This window comes from Daphnia carinata, chromosome 8 (genome assembly GCF_022539665.2).
Source record: "Daphnia carinata strain CSIRO-1 chromosome 8, CSIRO_AGI_Dcar_HiC_V3, whole genome shotgun sequence".
Classification (NCBI taxonomy): domain Eukaryota; kingdom Metazoa; phylum Arthropoda; class Branchiopoda; order Diplostraca; family Daphniidae; genus Daphnia; species Daphnia carinata.
In genome coordinates, this window is record NC_081338.1 from 7,226,582 (window position 1) to 7,251,390 (window position 24,809).

Here is a 24,809-nt window from a genome sequence, read left to right on the forward strand (position 1 = left end):
TTTTTGTACAAAAAGGAACATTTTAATAATAAAAAATGAAAGCGAAATCAATTGGCTTTTTGGCGTATTAGTACCACAGCTGCGCAGCTGTTTGTTTTCAAATACTGTAATACTAAGCGTCGTTTAATAATACTGCTTCTTTCGGTATTGACGTTTGGGGATCCAGCATGCTCCAATTTCGATAAGCAGGTGAGCATAAAAATACACTTGCACGGCCTGTTATTCATTTTTTTTTCTGTCTTTTGTTTGTGTGGGCCCCCATTAAACAGTGGGTGGAAGGAAAGGTCGCACACACCACACACACAAGCTCTACGTGTATACGTGCTTTTATACGCAAGAAGTAGCAGACCATATACATTGTTTATGTCACGAACAACCTGTATATTTAGACCAGGGCTGCTGCTTATAGATTGCATGCAAATGTGGAACACAGCCTAGGTCGTTGCTCTACATATTTCTCTTCGTTTTCAACAACAAAGTTGATTTCTTTTTCGTTGCCATAGATGGAATGATTTTTTAAATGATTTAAAATAATAATTGGGCTCCGTCTAAACGTGGATGTGACCTTTGAGTTTATTACCGAGGTGTTTGGTCGTATCAGCTGGCTTCCATATATTACATACATATACGTGGAAAGCATCGAATATGATTGTGCGTGCTTGTTTGATTGCAGTTTGTCATGTATCCAAAGGTTCAATTCAGGACTTTTGATGACGACGTTTTGTAGCTATAAAAAGAAAAGGGCATAACAAAAATCAAATCACAGCCCCTAAAATGTACACCACGGAGATACGTAGACGTGACTTGGGTGAAATGTTATTCCAGTTACGAACAGCAATAGATTGAATTAGGCACGTTCAAATTGTTTGCAGACACGCCATCTGTTGGTTTTTGTATGCCTCGCTATTTAAAGAACCGGGAGGTGAATAAAATAGACAATTTGGTGCAACCTTTTCAAATGTATGCGCTTGTTGACACTGGTCCTTTCCAGTGGATTTCAATCAAATTCATTCTATATAGACTACACAACAATTTCAAATGTTTCCTTTGCTGCACTCCTAACATAATATTTAACGTTTTTAAAGAAAAGTATCTCGTTGAATATACTACTGGTGATGGACGTCAGCCCACTAGATGTAAATAATATACTCTCAAAGAAGTTGGAGTATCCGTTTTCATAATGGTTTGCGATATGCCACAGCAGCATGATACTATTAAGCTCACTCAAGTTATTGCTCCAATTAGTATGGACACTAGAGATGAAATAGCACTACTTATGATGAATGAAAGCATGCCTGGCGTGAGACCGCCCTCTCTTCGAATATATCTATACACATACCGAGCCAATAAATAAAGATATATTGCTAAGAGCATTCGCCAACTTGCAGACCATGTTACACGAGCGCACACATCAATGGAATTTTTTTTAAAAGAAAAAAATATTTTATCTTGTGAAGGGCAATGGCTTCAGCATGGTGCAACGTATGAATAATATACCCTATAACCTATACGCAAATTGGCTCGTTCATACGTGATCGCGTCTACATACACGCATCAATCTGTAAAGGTATATACACCAAAAACGCGGTAAAATCTTAGAATTACTTTATTTTTTTTTTTAATGTAATAATTATTCGGATGCTGCGATGTTCAATTCCGACTGGGTTCTTTGTAACCATTTGCTTGGTACGTAGAATCAAGCATTTTGTTGAAAAGCTCTTTGCTTTTATGTTATTCCATGAATCTGATACACCTTATTACACTTTGACGTTGATGACGGTGAACTTCGTCTGTTTAAGAAGTCGTTCGGAACGAAGCTAACAATTTTCCTTTTTTTTATTTGTTCTGCTGATATTAATGCCCTTGAGCTCTATCGTATCCACGACGAATAGTCAACATAAAAAACAGTGTACGAATATGAGACGTGTCCACAAAACGTATTTGTGCAAAAGGAAGACGTGGAACACGCAAAACGCGCATGGAAATCAACAGTCTATGAACGAACCATCCGTTTTAAAACGGTTTCACAGTATGATGTGCGTCGCACATTTTTGTATATTCTGAGAGCACGGATTATTATTCCCTTGAAAATATATAAATGTGAGACTTGCGAACTGCTACTTTCGAAAAAAAAAGGGAACTCATTTTTTTTGGGGAGGGGGGTACGTCGATATTATATTAAACGGAAACGCGCACCAGCCGCGTGTTTGTGTAATGAAGGGAGTGGTGAATCTATACAAGCCGGATGGCACACGGGCAAACCATAATAAGGTTATTGCTTTATATACACAAATGTGTATACGGCTATTGTTGTTCTATTCGTTGGAAACGGCCTGGGAGTTTGCAGTTCACAGACTGTACATAGGCGGGATGTATCTCTTTTTACTGTATGGCCATCACCTAGTCTACATTTTATAGTTGCACAACAGCTGTACACAGTTATCTCTTATTTAAAAGAAAAAATAATGATATCACATAGACTACAATGAAAAAGAATAACGCGCATAATGCTACATGTTTTTTTGAAAAAAATGTTTTTATGCCCCACATGTGTATAGGTTTATACAGACTAACCTTCAGCAAGGCAGGTGATTTTAGTTTCCTAAATTACATCGCAGTTGATTCGTCTCGCTTAATTACACTAATCATCGTGATATAAACCTTAAAGTATAAGCGATGCAAAATTTCATTGCGGATCATTTGTCGATAAAAAAAAAAATACTGTTATTAGATAGTATATGACTAACAACCAATAAACTTGCGATAAGTGTGTGTAGCGTCATACATAACGAGTTCTATAAGCTCAAATTTCTTATTGCTTTTGCCCACGGTCGTAACGCAATAGCGCATTCCACGGTGTACAGTATATAGGGAAAACGAGGCGAAGTGAAAACGCTCCGTATTTCGGATGTTATCAACGCAAAGAAATCGATGTGACGATGAAAAATAAAGCATTAGTTTGCTGTGGAATGCTTGGCATAAATAGGAAAACGTATATTGAAGAATCTGGATTTTTTTTCTCTAAGAAACGGACATGCACTCCGGAATTATGTAATTTCCTTTAAACGGAGTTGAAAGGACCTCTAAACAAAACAGAGGACATGAACTCCTTACACGTGCCAAAGTTCAAAACAAAACAGTCCATCGTCTTCGTTTATTTACTTTAGTTTGTTCTAACTCTTCACCGTTGGTCAAAGTGTGTACACACAGAGGCTCTTATTTCGTTGATAGATTCCAACAGGCAAAACACTGAGCTGTACAAAGAAGCCCGAAAAGTTTATTACGAAAATCGAGATCAAATATGGTTTGACTATATTCCTCTAACCTAGATACTCTCTACGTCTACCAGTGCAATATGTTTGGATATTTTATTTTTCCCTTGCAGCAAATGCAAATAAACGTAAGCGTACATAGAGTTAAAAGAATCGATCGGGAGTTGCATTAGCGTAGTGGAGGATAGGCGATACATATAAAGCAGTTATATATAGTTTTCGCTTCAGTCGTCCCACCTCATGTGGCCGTTACGGCGTCCGCCACTCTTTGTGTCAATGCCTTCACCGTGTGGGCGGGATGGCTGTGCGTGACCGCGTCCAACAAATAATAAGAGAAAACAAAATAAAACAAAACAAAAAATTCGATATTCAGTTGTGTCACACGTCTACTACCTTGATTTATTAGAATGGGCTTTTAACACGTATGCCTAAAGCGGAACATGTTTGTATAAGTATATGCATTGTATACAGCGGACACATTTACCTTATATACCTCGTGTGGTGGGATATGTGTACATACGTCACTCGGCGGGGCTTGTTTGATTTATAACATGTTCACCCGTCACGTCAAACTGTGTCGGAATGAAACTTCATGATGAACGTTTTTTATGTCAATTCATTTCTGCTGGGGTGGAACTTTTAATATCCTGATAGGCTGAACAGTATAACTTGCCATTGAATCGATACGCGGTAGCAGGTAGCAACAGAATTGTTATGTTTTGTATTGTTTAAACTTAAACTGGTGAGCTAATAAGGAAAAAAGAGTCCGAGGTCGATATTAGTCAGTTGGTTTATGTTGAAGCTTAGTTATGATTGCATTTTGCTGCTTGGAGACGATTCTTTGTCGAAGGGAATGAGCTGGTTTCATTTTCGTTTTAGGACTTTTAAGAGCAAGTTAGTTAATGAATTAGTATTCGCCGATTATGATCAAATGTCTCCCGTTCTTGATACTTGAGTAAGTCCTTATCGATGTTTGTCTCCATGTATCCGTGTACCCTGTCGTGCGCAATCCTTTACAATAGAAACACAAGAGAATTCGGGTAAGAATGGGCTTCGAACCTGGTAGCGGTTAACGCAAAAAAGAGAAAAAAGTTAACTGCATATCAGAGATTCATAGCAGGAGAGTGGGTCAGCTGTTTCAATCAAAACACGAGTAACTGGGATAATCGCGGAGAAAAATGAATTCGGTTGATCCCAGCACCAACTAGTGTATCTTGTGTAACTAATGAATATTGATTAGTTAAAATCCTGATCTGAAAAAAAGTGAATCAATGGGGAATCAGCTAGCAGGAACTGTTCCTACACAGATCCTACCTGTGGAACATTATCTCCAAGATTTATCAGATTTGGAGTATGATTCCAGGTAATTAAAAACGACGAGTATATCTCTTGGATGTTGCTGAATGCCAGTTAGGAGATGTCATGAAAATATTCATCATTGTTGTTTGTCATAAAAATACTCTCTGCACATGATGAAAACTATAGCATTTGTTTTGTTAGTTTGGGCAGCACAAGATTCTTCAAAGTTGCTCGAGCAAGACATAAAGGAGCTCTTGTTGTTGTCAAAGTGTTTGTTTTGCATGATCCAACACTACCTCTTGTAGAGCACAAGGAAAAGCTGGAGTTTCTTAACCGTGAACTATCACCAAAAAATAATTGCTTGCCATTTGCAAAGCCAGTGGTAATCTCTTCTTTCTATAGAGTGAAAAGAATAAATCAACATTGATAATTGTTTGGTTTATTAGCTAACAGATAAAGCTGTGTTTTTAATCCGTCAATATGTGAAATCCAACAGCTATGATCGTCTAAGTACAAGACCTTTTCTGACATTGTTGGAGAAAAAATGGATTGCATATCAATTACTAAGGGCCCTGAGCTTTTGCCATTCCAGAGGGGTATGTTCAAATGCGCAGTGCACGTGCTTTTGCAATATTTAAATTCCATCTTTTTTTCTTTCCTTTTTTATTTATTAATTTTTTATTATTTACAGATATGTCATGGAGATATAAAATTAGAAAACATGCTAGTAACTAGCTGGGGTTGGTTGCTTTTGACTGATTTTGCCTCTTTCAAGCCGGCCCTATTGCCAGAAGATAATCCAGCTGACTTTTCTTACTTTTTCGATACTTCAAGAAGAAGGACTTGTTATGTTGCTCCGGAACGGTAAAATTTCATTGCTTTCCGTTTTAATTCTTTTTTATTTGTTTGCCTATTAAAGCAGACTGTATTCCGTATAATCGTAGATTTCAAATGACTTCAGCTTCTCAGGATGGTTCTGCAGTTCCGATGAGTCAATCCATGATGGTTGAAACTTTCATTCCTCCTTATCAGTTAACTCCACCAATGGATATTTTCGCGGCAGGGTTGGTCTCCTTTCATGAAAAGATTTATTGTGTTGACAGCCAAGGGTTCCATATTTAAATGTCTTCAAACAATTCAATAGATGTTCGCTGATAGAGTTGTTTACGGAAGGGCAAGCGCCTTTCGACTTTGCTCAGTTACTGGCTTATAGATCTCAGGAGATGGGCATGTCCCCAGTCATTGAAAAAATGGAGGATTCCGCTGTCAGAGTAAATATTTAGACATTCATTGAATTACCTTATTGGTGTTTCTTTCTACAAAACAAACTTCTGTCGTAGGATTTACTGTTAAACATGATACAACTTGCTCCGGAGAAGCGTCTTTCAGCCGATGAGTACCAGCAGTGGCAGCGTGGCAACGTTTTTCCAGAATGCTTTTATGGGCCTATTTACGAATACATGCAATCCCTGACTCAACCACAATGGGGCCCCGCAGATTCAAAAATTGACAAGTATTTTCACTTCTCTTCCCTATTCGTACTCATGACATAACGAGATAATGAATTATCAACTAGGTTACATCGCGATTTACCAGAACTGATCGATGATTTGTCATCAACAGAGGGTGGCTTACTTATCATAGCAAATGTTGTGTTGTCTAGTCTCAGGTGGGTTTTTAATTATTAATCTGCATATGAATTCAGTTGTATTTCCCTTCCCTTCTCGTTTCTTTTGTAGATCTCTTCAGTATTCATCTTCCAAATTGAAGGCGCTGGCGATATTACACCAGCTATGTCCGCACTTGGCGGACGAAATCATTTTAGACAGAATTTTGCCGTACATTGTATGAGCATTTTAACAAAAAACAATTCAGTTCTGGTTAATTAAAAGATTTTTACTAATCATAGATGCATATGATGTCCGATGGAAGCAGCCGTGTTCGTAGCTGCGCTTTGAAATTACTAACTGCAAGTCTGTTTCCAGTTAGACGCCTCCCTCGCAGTGACGCGAATGTCTTCAGCGAGTACATCCTTCCAATAATAACTAGTGTAAGATTATCTTTCATGTTTCAATTCACTTCCTACCCAATAAAGAAATTTTTTAATCAGTTAGCGCAAGATAGTAGTGGACTTGTACGCTGCACGTTGGCTCAGCATGTGGCAGATTTGGCCGAGATTGCCCTTAAATTTCTCGAGTTATCGCATTGGCGGGTCGAGGCAAGTGCCACCACTCCAACAAGTGAAATACCTGGTGTTGCCTTGAACTGGTGTAATACCAGTGGTTTTGAAAGCGAACTTCAAGCATTGCAGGTAATTTGTCTTGCCCCAACTAAGTAACCGGAAATAAGCGCAGGGATTTACATTATCTATAGGACTCGTTCCAGACATTAGTTTCATCTTTGCTGACAGACTCGGACTCTCAGGTTAGGCGAACCTTACTAGAATTTAGCGTGGCCAAATTGTGCGTGTTTTTTGGACGCCAAAGAGGTAACATCACACTAGTTTATCTGACTACCTAATTTTTCCTTCATTGTTTTTATTGTTACAATAGCAAGTGACGTCATCTTCAGTCATGTCATAACGTTTTTAAACGACAAAAACGATCGTCATCTTCGTGGTTCGTTCTTCGACTGTTTGGCGGGAGTAGCCTCCTACATTGGTTGGTGTTGTGCTCCAATCTGTCACCCTCTTCTGCAGCAAGGTTTGAGTGATGGTGAAGAGTTCGTAGCTCTCAAAGCTGTGGAATCTATGATTGGATTGACACAGTTAGGGCTGTTACCAAAGGCAACCTTACTCGCCTTGCTTCATGATGCGGCGTCGTTCCTTTTACACTCCAACAGATGGATTCGCTATGTACTTTTAAACACTGAACCAAATTTTTTTTTTGTATATTTGAATATTTGTTTTATTTTTCCACAGGCTGTTGTTGGTTTCGTTTCTTGTGCTGCTCGTAATTTGAACGCAGTAGACGTTCAGTGCCGCCTAGCAGCTATTCTTGATCCCTACTTACGTTATCATGTCGTCCAAATGGATCAAGAGTCTTTGCTTTTGGAAGCACTGCAACCACCGATTTCCCGGGGAATTTGGGACAATGTCATTAAATGCAACGACATCCAGCTGCTTCTGTCAACCTTAGCAGAACGACTTGAATCTCGGAAAACGGGCAAAGACTGGATCCCCCATCCAGCCGAAATAGGAGGCCCAATCAAAACGGTAAAACCTTTCTGTTTATTTAGTATCTTTTATTTTTTCTTGTATTTATCACTGTTTATATGGACGTTAGTTGTTGCGTCGCCTGGGTTCGGAAGGCTTGAACTCCGCCACGGAGGAACAGCTCCTACGTATGAAGGAAATCCTCTTTAAATTGCAGCGACATAAATCAATAATGGATCAAAACAAGTGCACATGGAACGACCAAGGAGTGATTCAGCTGGGCACTGTCAAAAGCCGTTCCGTTGATTTGCACAGTACTGAAATGCTCATGAAAGCCATGGTATACTATGCCCAGTTACAGTGTCAGCAACCCGATAGAGCGCCCTCATTCGAAAACAGAGCGCTAGGTGATCATTCACCTGCCTCTTTTGTTCAAATGAATCCGGTAAGTTACATATTTGTTTGTGTGCATTAAAAGTACTTGTTTATTTGTGTAATTTTAATGCTAGGAATGGCTGCATATGTTTGGACCGCCACCGGCCAGTCTACCTGATCAGCAGAGAAAGGAATTTGATTCGGCCGAAATCCTGCAGCCAGAAGCGGAATACCGTCCGCTAAGGGTCAACAGTAGCATATTACCTTGCAACAGCGAGCTGCAGCGTTTGCTCGCTCGTAGAACGGCGCAAGAACATGTTAGCGCATTGGCCCGTCGTATGGTAGCATCCGGTGTAGAAGCCCGAGCTTTTTGCGTCAAAGCTCCAAATTGGGTTCCTAAAGGAATTTTGATCGCTCATTTGCATGAACACAAGGCTGCAGTAACCAGGCAATTAATACCCTATTGATTTTTAAATTTCCTTTAGATAAATGTGTTGTTTTTCACTCGCGTTTACTAGGCTAGCTGCTATTGGAAACACTTCGTACTTTGCTAGCGGCTCAATGGATGGTTCCGTCAAAATTTGGGATTGCATCAAGTTCGAAGGCAGAAACGTAGCGAATCGTTCGCGACAAACGTGCACTAGGTTTTGAACTTTAATCAGCCATTGATAAATTAGTTAGTAATCAATTTGTTTACTTAGAATGGGAAGCGGAATCACGTCCTTAACGACGGTTCAGTCAGGTGCCTCTCTAGCAAGCGCCTCAAACAATGGAATGATTCATGTTATGCGGTAATTTAAAAACTAATGACTGCTCTACTTTGTTGTACTGATGTGATATTGTTTGTTTTAGAATTGAAACCGGTTCTTGTACCACTCGAAGCACATTGGTACATCACAGACAATTGGACCTTAACCAAGAAGGGTCTGTTGTTGATTTGCAGTCACTTGATTATGGTAAAACCTGTTTTACAATCATGTAATTGAACGTTTTCTTTCGTCTTACTTTATTTTTCGTTTATAGGGAATCAGTCAGTGTTGGTCTATGCCACCCTTATGGGGTCGATTGTTGGCTGGGACTTACGTAGTCCTCGCGTAGCGTGGAAATTGGAACACAATTTAAGACACGGTACTTCAGATAAAAAATGTGGATATCGAAGAAGTCAATAATCATCGAATCTTATGTTTAAAAATATCAATGTAGGAGTCATAACGTCGATGTGTGTTGATCCTAGTCAAAGCTGGTTGGCGATCGGGACAGATAATGGCGTTCATATCTGCTGGGATTTACGATTCCGGCTACCAGTTGCATCGTTAAACCACCCGGGCGGATCACGGGTACTTCGCCTCTTGTCCCACCCAACGCAGCCCTCTTGTTTAGTCTCGGCTGTAAATAACAACAACGAAATATCAATTTGGGACTGGGAGAATCAAAGCCGAACGTTGGCTTTGTGGGCCAGTCCTACCCCGCCTCTGTCTTCTTTCCAGGTTTGTTTAGAATTTTACCTGTCGTGGGAAATAGTGAAATACTTTGTTTGACTTCATTGCAGGGATCCTGTCATAATTCTTATGGAGCTTTTATCGGTTGTCGAGTTGGTGGTCATAACAAGCCTTTCATCCTGTCTGGCGGATCAGATTTGAGGTTACGGTACTGGGATCTGTTTAATCCTGAGCAGTCAACTCTCGTAAGCGGAGGCGCGTACGATGCTGTTAAAAAACAGGATGTCTCCTACGAGTAAGTTCAAACAAAAATCATTGTGCAATTCCATTTGTGCTGCATTTATGAACGAATTTTTTTCAACTTACCATTCGAAATAATGTGCATTAGTTTGCGACTCGTGGATGGAGTAGAAGTGATCCAGGAAACGCAGCAGCCGTGTGCACCTCCAGCAGCAACGCACGGAGTTTATTCCGATGGTTTAGGTTCCAGTCCTGGTTTAGCAGGCCTTCATAATCTGTCAAATACGAAAGCATCGCCTCCTTTAGGTATTACTATGACCGACTATAGCCCACCTTCGGGTCATGCGGATGTCATCAGTGATATAACGATGGTACAAGGTTCTCAATCATACATCGTTTCAGCCTCAAAAGACGGCGTGGTCAAAGTTTGGAAATGAAATCATAAAAAAAAATCTTAATCGAATAGCTAGAAAGAAAAAAATTCTATCGAAATTTGAGTTGATTTGTTGTTGTTGTGCCGATTTAAGTAAAAAGCCTGTTTCGTGTTGACGTATAATTGTAATCATTCCAAATAGGCACGTAAGGTAGTAATTCAATATATAAAAAAACGGCCCGGTCATGTACATTTTCACTTGATACTTATATACTCGCTCTTGCTATGTTAATTTGTTGGCATGGTTATGTTGTTTCGTTTTTGTCATGTTCATTGTTCGGTCGACTAATGGCAGTTAGAGGATCGATGCGAAAAATTTTTACATGGCGCGTTGACTTTTGCTTGGGGAGAATCGGCGTGAAGACGGCTGTGATGCTGAGCAGTATGTGCGAGCCCAAATCGAAAAGATGTTCCGGAGACCAGAGGAACACAATCATCGGCCGAATAAGCAGAAGCCACAAGACGATACCAAACAGAATGATCTCCAAGGCGCTCGTAATACCTCGACCGCAACTGCAACTAGAGCATCCTACAAGAACGGGTAAACAAAATGATTACAAAAATCCTAACAAGGTCATATAATGAAATTGCATGACATTTTTTTCCTTACCGTTTGTTGCAGTTGCTTTGTCCTGGATAAGTTGTTCGGAGTACCGGTAATTTGGCTGCGTAAGAGGCAGACGGTGTTTATTGCGAATGTAGATGAAGCCATTAATAACACAAGTGGGCAAGATGATTATCACGTATTGAAGAACGTACTGCGTCATCGCCATTCGACAGAGACTATGCCCACAAATGGTAAAGCCTAGAATCGAAGAAAAATGATGAAACATGGAATCCTGGATGCGCATTGGCGCGTGTGGTACCCACCAACTGTGTATCTTATGCCAGTCGTTAAGGTAGATTTGTCATTCATTCCGAGTAGATCGTCAAGTAAATAGAAATCTTCGTTTTTGTGTACGGTGGCAGTATCCAGGGAAGTGAGAATGACAAAGTAAGCAAACTGCGGTAAGATCCAGGCCGCCAGCGTGAGGCCCGCAGCTGATTTGGGGCTGATTGACCTAGGCCCTTGTGTTTTGCTGAGTGAAGCCAATGCAGCCATGGCCAGTAGTACCAAAAGAACAGCATTGGTCATGTAGTTTTGAATCAGGCAAAAAATCTGCTTGTCGATCAGCAACCACCGACCGTTCAGCATTGAATAGAGGAGAAACGGAATCCAACTAGTAATGTAAACCACCGAACATATTTTGACTGAATCGGAGACGTATAGGTAAAGGCAGTGGCATTTGGAGGCTCTTGAAGAACAGCGACGCAAGGCAATGATGTTCACTGCCAAAACTAGGGACACCACAAAGATACGCAAAAGGCTAAGCAGGAAAACGAAACCTTCTGCGAGAAGGAGCATAGCCGAGCTGTCCATTTCCGTCGGGGCCTAGAACAAGAAAGGTATTTATTATTAACTTTATTTGTATTAACTTATGTATTTCGCATAGCGTATCTTACATAGCAGACGTGCTATAAGCTTAAAGTTATGTTTGAAAAAGCAATCAGAGCGTTTGAAATTCGTCATATATGAACTGAAGTACAAAGTTAGGAAACCGGGAAAACGGGCTGTTCATTTTTGGGCTATCGGTAGGCCTAGATCTTTAAAAGGGGAATATATTATGCTTGGTTTTCCTTGTAACGCTTTCCTTGATTATAAACGCTAATGAGTTGCAAATTAGGTCCCGAGTTACAATCACGTTTGCCACCACATATTTATGACAGCCCCTGTTGCCTACACAATTTTTATTTTCGAAAAACAGTGTCCCCGAGAACCTTTTATTGACGTGAAGCTTGTCCACGATAACTTCGCGTAAAGATTGCGGCTACTGAAGGGCATTTTGAAACTGAAAAACTAATTGCTATTCGTGAAAGGCTTAAATTCGTCTCTGTTTCATTAAGGTAACTAAAAAAAGTAGGATTTCTGTTCAGATTGGGGACAAAAATATGAACAGTTTCTCTGCCAAATTTAGAAATAGACTAATATTAAAGCGTGTAAACGTTGCTCACCTCGTTGACAGGCAAAGCTTCCATCTTAACTGTAATGGTGTTTAATAGTTTTGTGTCTTTTTTTAAATAAGAAACAGGACCGGTTCTTCGTCGAAGGCCCAAGGTCAATCAGTGCATCGTACTTGATGCTGTGTACAGTGGAGCGATTCGAAGGTCCCACATGCACAAAAGTCTGGAAAACAACCTTGAATGAACTGAAGTTGGAGTTTAAGTGAACGCAAACTGCAATCTTACCGCAATGTTTTCCTTTGTTCGACAGCGAGTGTTACACCTACAACAACTTGATGCCTTCTGCTGGAAAATTCCTCAACGTGTCATCACCAAAGGTACGCAATTTAGGTGAACTGATATTTTCGCAATATGTTGAAAAACAGCAGGAAACCAGAGGTTGCCCTCCTAAACTCAAAAAGATGTGGGTTTTGAAGCAGTTGTTGTCTGACAGTCTAGCACCTGATGTGGCCGAACCGTGAATGAATGCAACACAAGCACTGGAAAGTCGAGAACAGAGGTTCTCTCGGCATTGGCCCTCCAGGTACCAATGGCTTTTCATTGGTGGTTGTAGCCCGGAAGAAAAACACAACAAACTGGCCTGAGGCCCTCTTCAGAAATTTACCTGCGTTAAACGCTGAGACATCAACCGTTTCAGGTAGGTCTCTAAAGTACCGTTCGCATTCAAGTAAAAATACAGCGTGGCAATGGCCCATGCACATTAGCCGTTAAATCTTAATAGTCTAATTTAAACTATGTCGCTTTTGCGATACGAAAGATTTACTAAAGTTGAAATTTCTAATTTAAAAAACGATTTTGGGAAGCGTGGCTAGATGTGTTGCGAGTCTCTGTGTTTTTCTTGTTTCTTTTTCCCCCCCTTTTTCCTCGATAGTTCGTGCATATTTATAAGAGCTACTGACAGTTTTTTTTTGTTTGGGTTTTTACGCCAACTAGGCTTTATTGGAGACATGCTGGGCGGAGTACCGAGGTTAGTAACCCACATGAACGGATATGATACTAGTCAGTCAACGCATATGCAGTTGACTTAGCCAAGCCGTACAAACGATTTATTTTTTTATTCTGGAGGCATCAGTGAACTCCATCGATTTTGATTTTTTTTCGGTTCCCGCTACGAATTATTATGCGTTAATTTTTTTTTTCATTCATTACTTTCTGTTGATCATCGATTTTCAACGGAACTATTCCGGTCCAGCATATTTTTTTTTTTTATTTTAGCTGGAAACTTCGGAAAAAACAACCAAAAATTCCCAAGGCATTGAAAGAGATATGGAACTAAAATGTGTAGCTAATCCAATGGAGAAACTACAGGGGTTCAAGAAAGGAAGGTCACCAAACAATGAAATTAAGGTTATCGATTTGGAATTAAGCTGAAGAGTTAAAAGAAAGGTCGTTGTGAACGCCAGCTCATTGTTTTAATCTAACGCGTGGAAGGCCAAAATGTTATAATCTGTGACTAGAAGCATTTTAACATTGAGCGTTTTGACGAAAAATAATAATCGGTAGTGTATTTAAGTACAATCAGGGCGCATAAAAATAGATTGTTCTAAATGGGACGCTTTGTTTTACGCGTTCGTAAATTCCTCAGCGACGAAATTCTTGCATCAGGTAAGAGCTAAAGCGTTCTGTTCAGGAGTCTGTCGAGTGACCTTTTGATATTTTTTATCCAAAAATTCAAGGCGGCCGTCAAGGTGATTGAGAAAACGGCATGCCTCTTGGATTCTTCTTTGACAAACTGTTCGATTTCGTTTGTTGTGATGCGCTGGTGGTAATTTCAGGAACGTAGCATCTTCTTCAACAACAACCTCGTTCTTATTCGTGGACAGATATTCAATTTTGTCCTCCGAATGTTGCAACTTTAATTGACATAATTCAAGTGCAGATTGAGATTTAGCCAACTTTTTCTGTAGTTCTAACATCTCTTCACTCACATCAACAGATACGCGCTGCATGGTTGTAAGATTAGGCTCAGTTTGCGTTTCCACAGGACGCACACATGGAACAGTCTGGATAAGTTGTGTGTTTGTTGTCTTTTGAGCAGCATCTGATGTTTGTGACTGTGCATTCAACAGGAGTTTTTTTGTGTTGCTGCCAATATTACATTGACATGATTTACTTTCATATTTCTTGTTGTGCATTTTCTCAAGGCTATCTAATAAATGATTGAGCAAACATGCTTTCTCATCCCGAGTACTGTTTGGTGTCATTTTATCACAGTTGCTTACACCTAAAGTTTTCAAAATACCTTCCCATCCAGACACACTATCCAGATTGGTTTGCTGAATGGAGGAACATTCACTGGCAAAGACTGATGAGGTGTAAAACATATTATGATGCTTGAGGTATTCGTACACCATAATATTAATAGCATTGTCTTTTGCTGAAAACTGGGCTTGTTTAGAAGCTGATGCTAATTGAGTTTGCTGAAGTTTTTCAACCATTTTCATTCTGAGAAATGCTTGCAGTTCTCCTAAAATACCCTTTTCCTTAAGCCTGGAAAAATAAATTGATATTTGGATTGTAAGACAGAGGCCTTTTGAGTGGTGATTGTAATCAAGGGAGTTCCAAACACATACCCTTATAGGCAAAATCTTAACAAATGTTAAAATTATACCAAACTAGATAGACTTACCAGTCAAATAAAATTAGTTTTAGTTTATCGCGAGGCATGTGTCGGTCTCCTTTGAATGGTTGGTCACTCATTTTTAATACTAGCCCTAAATCAAAACGAGTTGGAAATTTGGAAGAGATTGTTGTTTTCAACACTTTGCCAGATGCCCACCGGTTTGTGTTTGTTTTGGTTTCAAGCGCGGTGTAGTGCCGATACCAACCAAATAAGCGCTAGTGTACGTCACCAAAGCTACAAGCCTACAAGCAGCAATTCAGTATTTCCTTTTTCATTGGCTTTGTTTTCTTCTGGATTCTAACAATGATCGAGTGGAGCTGTAATGGTGCTCGAACAACTTCTTTAAACCTAACAGCTCAAAAACCAGTAGTAGTTTTTTACTTGGCCATGACTGAGGCAAGTAGTGCTAAATATCAACGACTGATAACTTGATTGAAGGAGTTGGAGATGGCACTGCTAGCGCTTTGCTTAAGTTAGCTGGCGTAGGCGTACACTTGCCAGGCCTTACTACCTCTAATGCAAAATTGTCAATAACAATGTGGTGTAGGTTGGGATGGTGCGTTGAGTAACAGGTGAAAATGTGCAAAGACCCCGGACGTAAAACTTTCTATTTTTAGTTGCTCGAGGTTTCTCGTCTATCCTTGTTCACTTCATTGTGGTATGGTGAACCCCTATTTTGTTTGTTTATTATTTTGAAAGGTAATGGATCGTCGGGGTTCCCATAAGGGCTATGTACGTGCAAAGAATAACCAAACAGGATTTGATGAACGAGAAAGACCCATTGAATTGGAGCACGTGGCGTACAACAGGGATGGGCAGTATAATGCAGCTCTTGATTCTATGGAGGATGGGACAAATGAAGCTTTAGTAAATGGCAACAGTGATGAGCCATGTGTTCAAACAAGACTTCCCAAATTGACGGGAGCCAAGAAAGAGCTCTATGATCATGTAAAGAAGATTCATTATCTATTCCACCTGTTTGTTTATTTTTCCTGCTGACATACTTTTTTATTATTAGAACTCAACCACATTCTTTGATGATGGTGTGAGAAAAATTGATTTTGTGCTAGTTTGGGATGAATTAATTCCATCAAATGTATCTGAGTTATCGGATTCTAAGCGAGAAGTTTTTGAAAGTAATCTGGAGAAGGAAGGTCTTCAAATGGAATATGTGGATACACCAGGAGTCTCACTGCATTTCATTAAATTACATGCTCCAGATGAAGTATTGAGACGCTATGCTGAAATTTTGAAGCTGAGAATGCCCATGAAAAAGGTATTATTGAAGTCCATGTAAAATTCGTTAGAAGTTTAAAAGTTATGGTCTTTTGTTTTTAATTAGATTGAGCAAGATGTTATTAACTGTGTTGGCTCAACCTCAATGGAATTCCTGCTAAAAGTATAAAATTTTAATATAATCTTTCTATAAGTAATAACTTGATTGTGGATTATTTAAAGATCCCTGGAATGCTGCAGTTCCATAACGCAACAAACGAAATCGTGCACGAAGTGAAATCTCGATTCGATAGCATCTTAGATTATTTTCGACCAGACCCGCATCTGTTTCCTGTAAAAGCACAACGATTTTCGGCCGTTTATAGCCGTGATAAAGAATACCTGTAATAATGTTGCTAAAAAAAGTTTGTATTTTCCCGTGATAAAATTTTTCAATTTGTCGTCAACAGATTCAACGTAGACGATGAAGATTTTTTTACCTCGTCCATCCGTTCACGAATTGTAGATTTCATTCTCAAACGCAAGCGCTTCAAGGAAGACACGGATGATGAATTCGCGTTTGGCATCGAACGTTTGCTCACAGAAGGGGTCTATTCGGCTGCCTATCCACTGCATGATGTAAGCCAAAGTAACAAACCATGTTAGAATATGTTCATCTGTTTTTCTATTGCGCAGGGTAGTGATCACGTAGATGGTAATTTGCGTAGTTTGCTAAGAACCGAATGGACGGCCTTAAACAAACTACATCGCTACCAACCATTAGACTATGTCAAGGATTATTTTGGCGTCAAGATTGCGCTTTATTTCGCATGGCTTGGTTTTTACACGCACACTCTTCTCTTTGCTTCCGTTGTCGGTCTCTTGTGCTTCCTTTTCAGCTTCCTATCATTGTCCAGTAACATCCCCAGTAACGACATCTGCTCGGGGCGTTTCAATGTAGTCATGTGTCCAATTTGCGACTACTCGGGCGACAATTCCTGTGATTATTGGTATATCTTTGAAACGTGTTTACATTCAAGAGCAGCCTATCTGTTTGACAACGCTACAACCGTCTTCTTTGCAGTCTTCATGTCCTTTTGGGCGGTTTTGTTTTTGGAAATGTGGAAACGCTACTCGGCCGAAATTACTCATCGCTGGGACTTGACTGGTTTCGATCACCAGGAAGAACATCCACGTCCGCAATATCTTGCCCGTCTGGCTCACGTTAAATCAAAGCGAGTCAATGTCGTGACGCAAACGCTGGAGCCGCGAGTGCCGTTCTGGCGAATCAAATTTCCAGCTGCTCTTTTGTCCATCTCGCTGATCCTACTTCTTGTTTCTATGGCCATGGCTACTGTTATGGGAGTCATTCTTTATCGTATGTCGCTCCTGGCGTCACTTTCGATTCACAACGATCAGAACATTACCGCAAACGCCATGCTGATCACCACGGCCACAGCCGCCTTCATCAATCTGTGCTGCATTCTACTCTTCAATAGATTCTACGAAAGTATGGCACTCATTCGTTTTTCATATAGCATATGTGTTTATTCCAATTTTGCTTTCAATGTTGATAGAAATCGCGCTGTGGTTGACGGAGCAAGAACTACCACGAACACAGAGCGAATTCGAAGACAGCCTCACGCTGAAGATGTATCTATTACAATTTGTGAACCACTACGCCTCTATCTTCTACATAGCCTTTTTCAAGGGAAAATTCGTGGGCTATCCCGGAGATTACAATCGATTCTTTGGATATCGTCAAGAAGAGGTTGGTGGTCGCTCCCTGAATAGAATAGTGATTCGGTGTGCACAGAGCTTAGAAATTTTTTTTAAAAACATAGTGCGGCACTGGCGGATGTCTTGTGGAATTGTGTATTCAACTCGCTATTATTATGGTCGGAAAGCAGGCCATGAACACCTGCATGGAAATGGTCCTACCGTAAGCTTAAACATAGTAGCAATAACCTATTAATGATTTCAGTCATACAAGCTTATTATTTTAGAATGGTATTTAAATGGTTCAACTCGATACGTGTCCGAACTGGAATGGGCAAACAGCCGAAGGAAAGCCAAGCTTACAAGGCTCAGTGGGCCAAAGACTATCAATTAGTTGCTTGGGGAAGTGAAGCTCTCTTTGCTGAGTATCTCGAAATGGGTGAAAAAGCTGCCACATTTAGGTTTTCTTGCCTCGCACTTCAAAAACTAATATCTGTTGTTTTCCCATTGTTTAGTTTTGCAGTACGGTTTTGTTACCATCTTCGTAGCGGCCTTCCCCCTTGCTCCGCTGTTTGCGCTACTTAACAACGTCCTAGAAATGCGACTGGATGCTCGTAAAATTTTGACACTGCATAGAAGACCAGTGGCTCAACGAGTTAAAGATATTGGAGTTTGGTACACCATTCTCGACTGTCTAGGCAAACTTTCTGTGGCGACAAACGTAATTTAATATCTTCTATGAATTAATTAAGTGATACTATGTTCTAATATGATTTGGTTTTATATTTGAAGGGATTGATTATTGCCTTCACGTCGGATTTTATTCCCCGGCTGATTTACACGTTGAAATATAGCCCAGACCATTCTCTTAGTGGCTACGTCAACTATACTTTGGCGTATTTCAGTACGGCAGATTTCAGTCATGCACAACAAGTGTCGAATGTGAGTGCCGCGGTGGATATTTGCAGGTATTATACAAGCTCACTGTTCGTCGACTGCCATATGTGTTCTAATTACTTTTCTTTCTGTATGTGAAAGATACCGCGATTTGAGGGAACCTCCTTGGCTGCCAAGTAATCCACAGGAACCCAATCCTAACAAATATGCGCTTAGTGCCGATTTTTGGTATATTTTGGCAGCCCGTTTGACGTTTGTCCTCGTGTTCCAGAATGTTGTGGCTTTGGTGACAATGGTAATACGCTGGATTATACCAGATGTTCCACGAAAACTCTCTGAGCGCATAAGACAGGAAGCTTATTTTACAAACGAGATCATTATCAAACAAGAAATGATCCGAGCTCGAGGATCAGTACGAGGTGCGCAGGCTGTCAGGGTAAGCAAATCATTCAAATGAATTCGGCAATATTCTGCCATTATGTTGTTGCATTTTGTTTACTTCTATTTTTTCTTTTCTTTTTCCTTTATTTCTGTTGTAACATTTCAGGGTGACTCAACTGCACGACTACTTCGTCCTCGTTCTTATGTTGAACCCCAAAATATGTCTCCATCCCCGTATGACGATGCAGTGCTATTCAAACGGTCAAAATCTTCCTGCCCTCGAATATCAACAAGCAAAAGTATTGACGCTGTTTAGCAAAATCATGGCTAGTCTTAAGGTAATAGAGCCCTTGGATTGAATGTTTCTAATCTTCCCTATCGTTCCTTTCATCTGTGGAACTCTAAAGAAATATTTAAGAGCTTTCCCAAAGTATTACTTTTTACATCTCTTTTATATGTTAATATTGATATTTGCTGAATCTCCTTTTACTCATTGTTACCTTTATGCTAAAATTTATAACTGGTTGCTATAGTTCTAATTGCCCTTTGAAGATGACTGCCTTTGCTCTCTTTTCAATGTGATTTTAAACCCAAAATTATTCAACTTCTTTTCTTTGAGTCTTTGAATATCATTATTTTTGCTCTCTTTTTATCGATGTAATTCTTAAACCCAGAAATGATCCAGTCTACCTTTTCAACCGGTGTATAGGAACCAGGTAGAAAAAAGTACGAGAAATAGAAAAAAAAAATATGAAAAATTGTAGTTCTTCATATTTACATTTCTGTTCGCGTAGCGGAACAACAGTATTTGTTTATGGCAATCCGTTTACCCCAAAAAAAAAAAAAATTTTGGCCTTTTTTTTCTTTTTTACAGATATGGCCATCTAGCGGCCAGATTCCTATTTAATTTTCTCATTCATTCCTTCAGACATGGATTATATATGGGTCAGTGTAAAATGCGGACGCGGACTGCGGACAGTATAAACTGCGGACTTTTACCTGCGGACTGTCAAAAAAATTTTGACAGTAGTCCGCAGTTTATCCATACCACAACGGTCCGCAGTCCGCGTATTATACGGGAATACAGCATAGCACATAAGCATTGAGGCGGACAAACCAGCACTCTGCTGCTTGATACGTCAAATCAGATAGACCTGTGAAGAGATCAAATTAGTTATCAAGGTAACTGGCAAAATTAAAATTGATGAAAAATTTATTAAAGTATTGCATTCCACAATAAAGACATCACATTTATGGGCGTGTTTTGATTGTGCAACATGTTTTTAGGGTGAAATTATCAAGAAGTGATGAAGTACTATTTAAATATAAAGATGGAGGTAAAAATTTTTAAAATTAGAAGATGACGTATGTTAAAGAAAAATATTTTTACTTTGCGATGAACCAACCATATTTGTGTCAAATGTGTTTATCGGTTAATAAATTACCCTGGGATAGAAACTGCTCTTTATTTCGTATTTCCAATAAACAGTATGTTGCCTTAAGTATAATTAAGTTTGTTATTTTAGTATTTGATAATTTAAATACCGATATCAAGGGTATTTTAAACTTGTAATGGGGTCCGGGTAGGCAATGGGTATTGTAAGTCCGCAAAATATCAGTCCGCTGTTTATCCTACTTGTTCCGCAATTTCAGACGGTACACGTACGATACGGTCCGCATTTTACCCCGAGGTCCGCGAATATTTTTTCAAACTTTTTTTGACCGTCCGCAGGTAAAAGTCCGCAGTTTATACTGTCCGCAGTCCGCGTCCGCATTTTACACTGACCCGATTGTATATGGTTACTTGAACACTGGATTTGCAAATGCAGTACAGCTGACTTATGTTTCACATGGTTAGTTGGAGATTTCCCAGGCAAAATTTCTAGTAACTCAGCATTTGGTACCATCTTTACTATATTTTTATACAGTATCCTGCATGTCTCATTAATTAAGATTTAAATCCTTTTATACATTGTCACATCAGTGAGCAAGGTTCAGTTTAGGGATTGAGAGCCCTCAGCGACTATAACACCTAGCCCATATTCAAATTGTAGCACTTGATTGCTGCCACTGATTCTTCAAAATGCCTATCTTGTATGGAATGCTTGACAGCCAAATGGTACTCCGATGTCACATAAATATCAGTTGTTTACTTTATTAACATTTATTTAAAATTTTTGAAGGAATGATTTAAACAAATGCCAAAGGTGAGACATGCTGGAAAAGCTTGATATCAATGTGTAGACGTAGTTTTGGAATTCAGAGGTGCAGCCAGCTGTTGGGTAAAATTTCATTTAAATTTTGTTTCAATTCAATATGTTTTAGTTACTATTTGTGTGATTACGCAAAGGGTTGTGCCATCTAGGCAATGTGGATATTCTGCCATGTACATGATAAACCGAGGATTCTTCCTCAACATGCAAGATGTTACTCCCTGGTAATGCTTGTCTGCTGAGTTTGTTTAGTTTTCTAATTTTAATCGTCAGTGTTGTATTAGTAAACTACTCTTGGCAGAAAAGCTGACACATTGGGAAAACGGTTATGGCAAGTGTGATGAATAAATCACCATAGGTCAGTTGTCTTGCCTTCACAATTGCAACGAAGATGAATCATGGACTCAAAAACATTAAAAGGTGGTACTATTTTAAATTTTTAAATTGTTTTAATTGGTGTATCGCTAAGTGCTGAAACATGTGTAGTACATGCTGGAATTCATGTCATCCTGGAGAGGACTAAAAAAACGAGCTTTATCCACGAAGCAGCTCATTAATCATGTCCCAAACGATTGTCTGCGTCAGCCAGCAATCTTTCAATGGCTAACAAGCATTTAATAGTTTTGAAAATCGCGGTTTGCACTCCCTAAGGCGACATTCCTTAATCGTCACCTGTCAATAGATTTGAGTGCAACCATTTCTATTCTGAACTGTCGCCTACGCAATTCTTTTTCCATAAAATCAGGTGATATGATGTTATAATGGAAATTGTTGTCAAGATTGCCGAGACCAGGTACATTGTTTACCTTAACGTTTATTGATCAAAACAACCAACTTTGTAACCTATCTGTTTTTTATGGTGCATGAACGTCCAACCGGAAAGCCCATGGAAGATCTGTGTCCAACACGAAGGGTTCTTCCAAACTTTCGTATTCAAGTTTTGGCTATGGTGATCATTTGCAACTGCATAGCCTTTTAGAAGCTCCTGCCAGGAATCTACAGGAATATGGCAGATGATGAATTTATGTACCATGTAAGCGATATCAATAAGAACGTCTTATGCTTATCTATGTTTTATTTTCTTAATTTAGATTACTAGCAATAGTGAACCTGCGAAGGTTTCTGGTTGGGATGTGATGACGAAAAGTTATAATAATTTGAAGTACGGAATTGAATTTCCCTCCATCAGTCGCCTGTGTATTCCCGCGTATTACGGTATTAATTATTTAAAAATTGAAGTGCATATCTGGGCTCCCTTCCTTTCCGTAGCCCCGTTTCCCCTTGACTCGTAATAAGCCCGTAGGGGGTCATGCCTCTACTGTACGGTATATATAAAAATAACATATACCGAGGTTTGGAGGGCTCTGGCCGGAAAGGGGACGTGGGGGTCCGCTTAGTCCGATGATGTGTTCACGGAGGGCGAAGTGGCTACCCGCAAATCCGAACTAAAGGTTAATCGCTCCAGTAAAAATGTTCCAAATCTTCGGCTCTTCTTCCGGCTTCTCTTAGCCAATCACCGGGTAATCTCCCCGGTGGGTCAACAAGGCAGTGTCTCCCCCTGCCTGGGTTGACGGCAACTTTTGAAAGGGCTATTGTGCCTTTTTAAAGTTGCAAAAATAATTCTGATGTGCAGAGAATTGTCAATAAATTTTTTTTTTATCAAATATTTTTTCCAAAATTGGTTTCTTTCATTGTTTTCGCTGTGTTCACACATCTCAATTTTTTTTTTATATTTAGCTTGCTCAATTCATCTTTTTTTTTTTTTTTGCCACCACGTGAGGTGTGCATTATTCCCATAGGTTTATCTGTAAATATTGAATTATTATTTATTACACTCTTTGAATTCTTCAACTTAGATTCAAGGAACAACGTGTAATACCTGAATATATTCTGAAGTAATTTTATATTTGTATTTTAATTTTACTCGTGGTGGAACCGATCCTCAGACATTCAGCGTGCAACGCCGATGCTCTAACATTGAGCCACGAGATATACATAAATTTTTATTATCGCATATCATATGTTATCGTCTAGGATGTTTATGCAGTCTTTCACAACTATATGTTTGTCTGTATTGCTTTCACAAGGTCCATAGCTCTGTGGTAGAGCCTTTAGCTGTGATATATGTTACCTAGGGTTCAAACCTCAGTAGATGTATAAAAATGAAGCAGAATAAATGTAGAAGAGAATATTACAGTATTGCATTTAAGTTTTATTCTAAGTGTAAATGCAAGTCCGCAAGTGACTAGAAAAAAGCCAACTTGACATAACATGATTCATGGCTCATTGGTAGAGCATCGGCGCGGTATGCCGAATAACCAGGGTTCGATCCTTGGATAATAAATGAATGCTTACAGATAAACGATAAACAAATGGAAACAATGCTTACCAAATGTGGCTTAAACAATAAAGCTGAACTGAGCAAGCTAAACAAAAAAAAATTGCTAAATGTAATGTGTGAACACAGCGAACACAGCCAATGAAAGAAACCAATTTTGGAAAAAATATTTGATAAAAAAAATTTTATTGACAATTCTCTGCACATTACAATTATTTTTGCAACTTTAAAAAGGCACAATAGCCCTTTCAAAAGTTGCCGTCAACCCAGGCAGGGGGAGACACTGCCTTGTTGACCCACCGGGGAGATTACCCGGTGATTGGCTAAGAGAAGCCGGAAGAAGAGCCGAAGATTTGGAACATTTTTACTGGAGCGATTAACCTTTAGTTCGGATTTGCGGGTAGCCACGTCGCCCTCCGTGAACACATCATCGGACTAAGCGGACCCCCACGTCCCCTTTCCGGCCAGAGCCCTCCAAACCTCGGTATATGTTATTTTTATATATACCGTACAGTAGGGGCATGACCCCCTACGGGCTTATTACGAGTCAAGGGGAAACGGGGCTACGGAAAGGAAGGGAGCCCAGATATGCACTTCAATTTTTTAAATATCAAATACCGTCTCGGGAATCCGAATGAAGTATAGAAATGTCATGTCATCCATCCAATCATTACAATTTATTCAGTGTCTTGCCCCAACCAAGAATCTTTTCAGATCCAATGTTGCTAATAACCTATACTGAGAAAAGAAAAACAACACCATTAAGCATCTCAATTGTTGCTCATGTGACTTACATGACTCATAGATTCAACTTCTGGCAGAAGCTTCGGAAAGGCCATACAAATTGCAGATGAAAATTATTGTATAAGGCTCTTGAATGATAAAATAGCACCGTAGAATGTTGCGTTGTTGATAGTTGTGTTCCCAGTATGCTGAAAATCCTTTCCTATTGGATAAATTTTTTTTTTGTAGATTAGACATGGTTGGCAAAAAGGAGGAGAAATGCTTCGTCATAAATTCAAAATTTTTCAAGAAAATTCCTTTCAGACCTAAAGAGTATGATGTTCATCGCTGCAATGCCAGCGAAGTGAAACATCTTTAGGGCCATTTAAGTACCCAGCTTCACCAACACTCTGAACGTAAAGGACAA

At 39.5% G+C, this 24,809-nt stretch overlaps 4 protein-coding genes and 1 long non-coding RNA gene across 7 annotated transcripts; 3 read left to right on the forward strand and 2 right to left on the reverse strand.

Moving 5' to 3' along the window:
* Positions 1-4,402: 4,402 nt before the first annotated feature.
* On the forward strand, positions 4,403-10,381 carry LOC130700485 (phosphoinositide 3-kinase regulatory subunit 4-like). Its single transcript, XM_059496587.1, has 23 exons — positions 4,403-4,635; positions 4,773-4,953; positions 5,018-5,167; positions 5,263-5,435; positions 5,516-5,635; positions 5,716-5,842; positions 5,912-6,084; positions 6,148-6,240; positions 6,311-6,416; positions 6,481-6,621; positions 6,682-6,882; positions 6,945-7,059; positions 7,124-7,425; positions 7,492-7,785; positions 7,856-8,170; positions 8,235-8,535; positions 8,606-8,744; positions 8,802-8,891; positions 8,953-9,056; positions 9,124-9,228; positions 9,304-9,587; positions 9,650-9,834; positions 9,928-10,381. The coding sequence occupies exons 1-23, from the start codon at positions 4,544-4,546 to the stop codon at positions 10,214-10,216; spliced, it is 4,080 nt and encodes a 1,359-aa protein (XP_059352570.1). The 5' UTR covers positions 4,403-4,543; the 3' UTR covers positions 10,217-10,381.
* Positions 10,318-12,729, reverse strand: LOC130700484 (uncharacterized). The gene is made up of 5 exons (XM_057522535.2): positions 12,499-12,729; positions 12,265-12,436; positions 11,083-11,644; positions 10,823-11,017; positions 10,318-10,741 (listed from the first exon to the last, which is right to left on the reverse strand). The coding sequence occupies exons 2-5, from the start codon at positions 12,286-12,288 to the stop codon at positions 10,458-10,460; spliced, it is 1,065 nt and encodes a 354-aa protein (XP_057378518.1). The 5' UTR covers positions 12,289-12,436; positions 12,499-12,729; the 3' UTR covers positions 10,318-10,457.
* An 846-nt stretch (positions 12,730-13,575) lies between these two features.
* On the reverse strand, positions 13,576-15,184 carry LOC130700442 (uncharacterized). Its single transcript, XM_057522488.2, has 2 exons — positions 14,903-15,184; positions 13,576-14,763 (listed from the first exon to the last, which is right to left on the reverse strand). Exons 1-2 carry the CDS (start codon positions 14,971-14,973, stop codon positions 13,875-13,877), a joined length of 960 nt encoding a protein of 319 aa, XP_057378471.1. The 5' UTR covers positions 14,974-15,184; the 3' UTR covers positions 13,576-13,874.
* A 164-nt stretch (positions 15,185-15,348) lies between these two features.
* LOC130700497 (anoctamin-1-like) lies at positions 15,349-19,866 on the forward strand. 3 transcript variants are annotated; one of them, XM_057522547.1, is made up of 14 exons: positions 15,349-15,468; positions 15,596-15,844; positions 15,915-16,172; positions 16,239-16,295; positions 16,355-16,515; positions 16,582-16,750; positions 16,808-17,621; positions 17,689-17,882; positions 17,956-18,053; positions 18,118-18,269; positions 18,346-18,551; positions 18,623-18,798; positions 18,869-19,163; positions 19,275-19,866. In XM_057522547.1, exons 2-14 carry the CDS (start codon positions 15,599-15,601, stop codon positions 19,422-19,424), a joined length of 2,976 nt encoding a protein of 991 aa, XP_057378530.1. In that variant the 5' UTR covers positions 15,349-15,468; positions 15,596-15,598; the 3' UTR covers positions 19,425-19,866. The 3 variants fall into 3 exon arrangements, with proteins under 3 accessions (XP_057378530.1, XP_057378531.1, XP_057378532.1); XM_057522548.2 differs by having other exon boundaries at positions 15,418-15,522; XM_057522549.2 differs by having other exon boundaries at positions 15,423-15,493.
* A 1,223-nt stretch (positions 19,867-21,089) lies between these two features.
* On the forward strand, positions 21,090-21,827 carry LOC130700555 (uncharacterized). The gene is made up of 4 exons (XR_009003837.2): positions 21,090-21,227; positions 21,292-21,390; positions 21,459-21,545; positions 21,606-21,827. It is a non-coding gene; the product is annotated as an uncharacterized LOC130700555 (long non-coding RNA).
* Positions 21,828-24,809: the final 2,982 nt, after the last annotated feature.

Excerpts from the sequence above, each read along its gene's own strand:
- LOC130700485 (XM_059496587.1), top strand. The coding sequence starts at position 4,544 with ATGGGGAATCAGCTAGCAGGAACTGTTCCTACACAGATCCTACCTGTG. Across the intron at positions 8,536-8,605 it reads TCATTTGCATGAACACAAGG|TCGCGTTTACTAGGCTAGCT; the intron begins CTGCAGTAACCA and ends GTTGTTTTTCAC. Across the intron at positions 9,057-9,123 it reads TTTGCAGTCACTTGATTATG|GGAATCAGTCAGTGTTGGTC; the intron begins GTAAAACCTGTT and ends TTTCGTTTATAG.
- LOC130700484 (XM_057522535.2), bottom strand. The coding sequence starts at position 12,288 with ATGGAAGCTTTGCCTGTCAACGAG. Across the intron at positions 11,645-12,264 it reads AAGCTTTGCCTGTCAACGAG|GCCCCGACGGAAATGGACAG; the intron begins GTGAGCAACGTT and ends TTCTTGTTCTAG. Across the intron at positions 11,018-11,082 it reads TGGCATAAGATACACAGTTG|GCTTTACCATTTGTGGGCAT; the intron begins GTGGGTACCACA and ends CTTCGATTCTAG.
- LOC130700442 (XM_057522488.2), bottom strand. The coding sequence starts at position 14,973 with ATGAGTGACCAACCATTCAAAGGAGACCGACACATGCCTCGCGATAAA. Across the intron at positions 14,764-14,902 it reads AAACTAATTTTATTTGACTG|GCTTAAGGAAAAGGGTATTT; the intron begins GTAAGTCTATCT and ends TTATTTTTCCAG.
- LOC130700497 (XM_057522547.1), top strand. The coding sequence starts at position 15,599 with ATGGATCGTCGGGGTTCCCATAAGGGCTATGTACGTGCAAAGAATAAC. Across the intron at positions 16,173-16,238 it reads TGAGAATGCCCATGAAAAAG|ATTGAGCAAGATGTTATTAA; the intron begins GTATTATTGAAG and ends GTTTTTAATTAG. Across the intron at positions 17,883-17,955 it reads TTGGATATCGTCAAGAAGAG|TGCGGCACTGGCGGATGTCT; the intron begins GTTGGTGGTCGC and ends TTAAAAACATAG.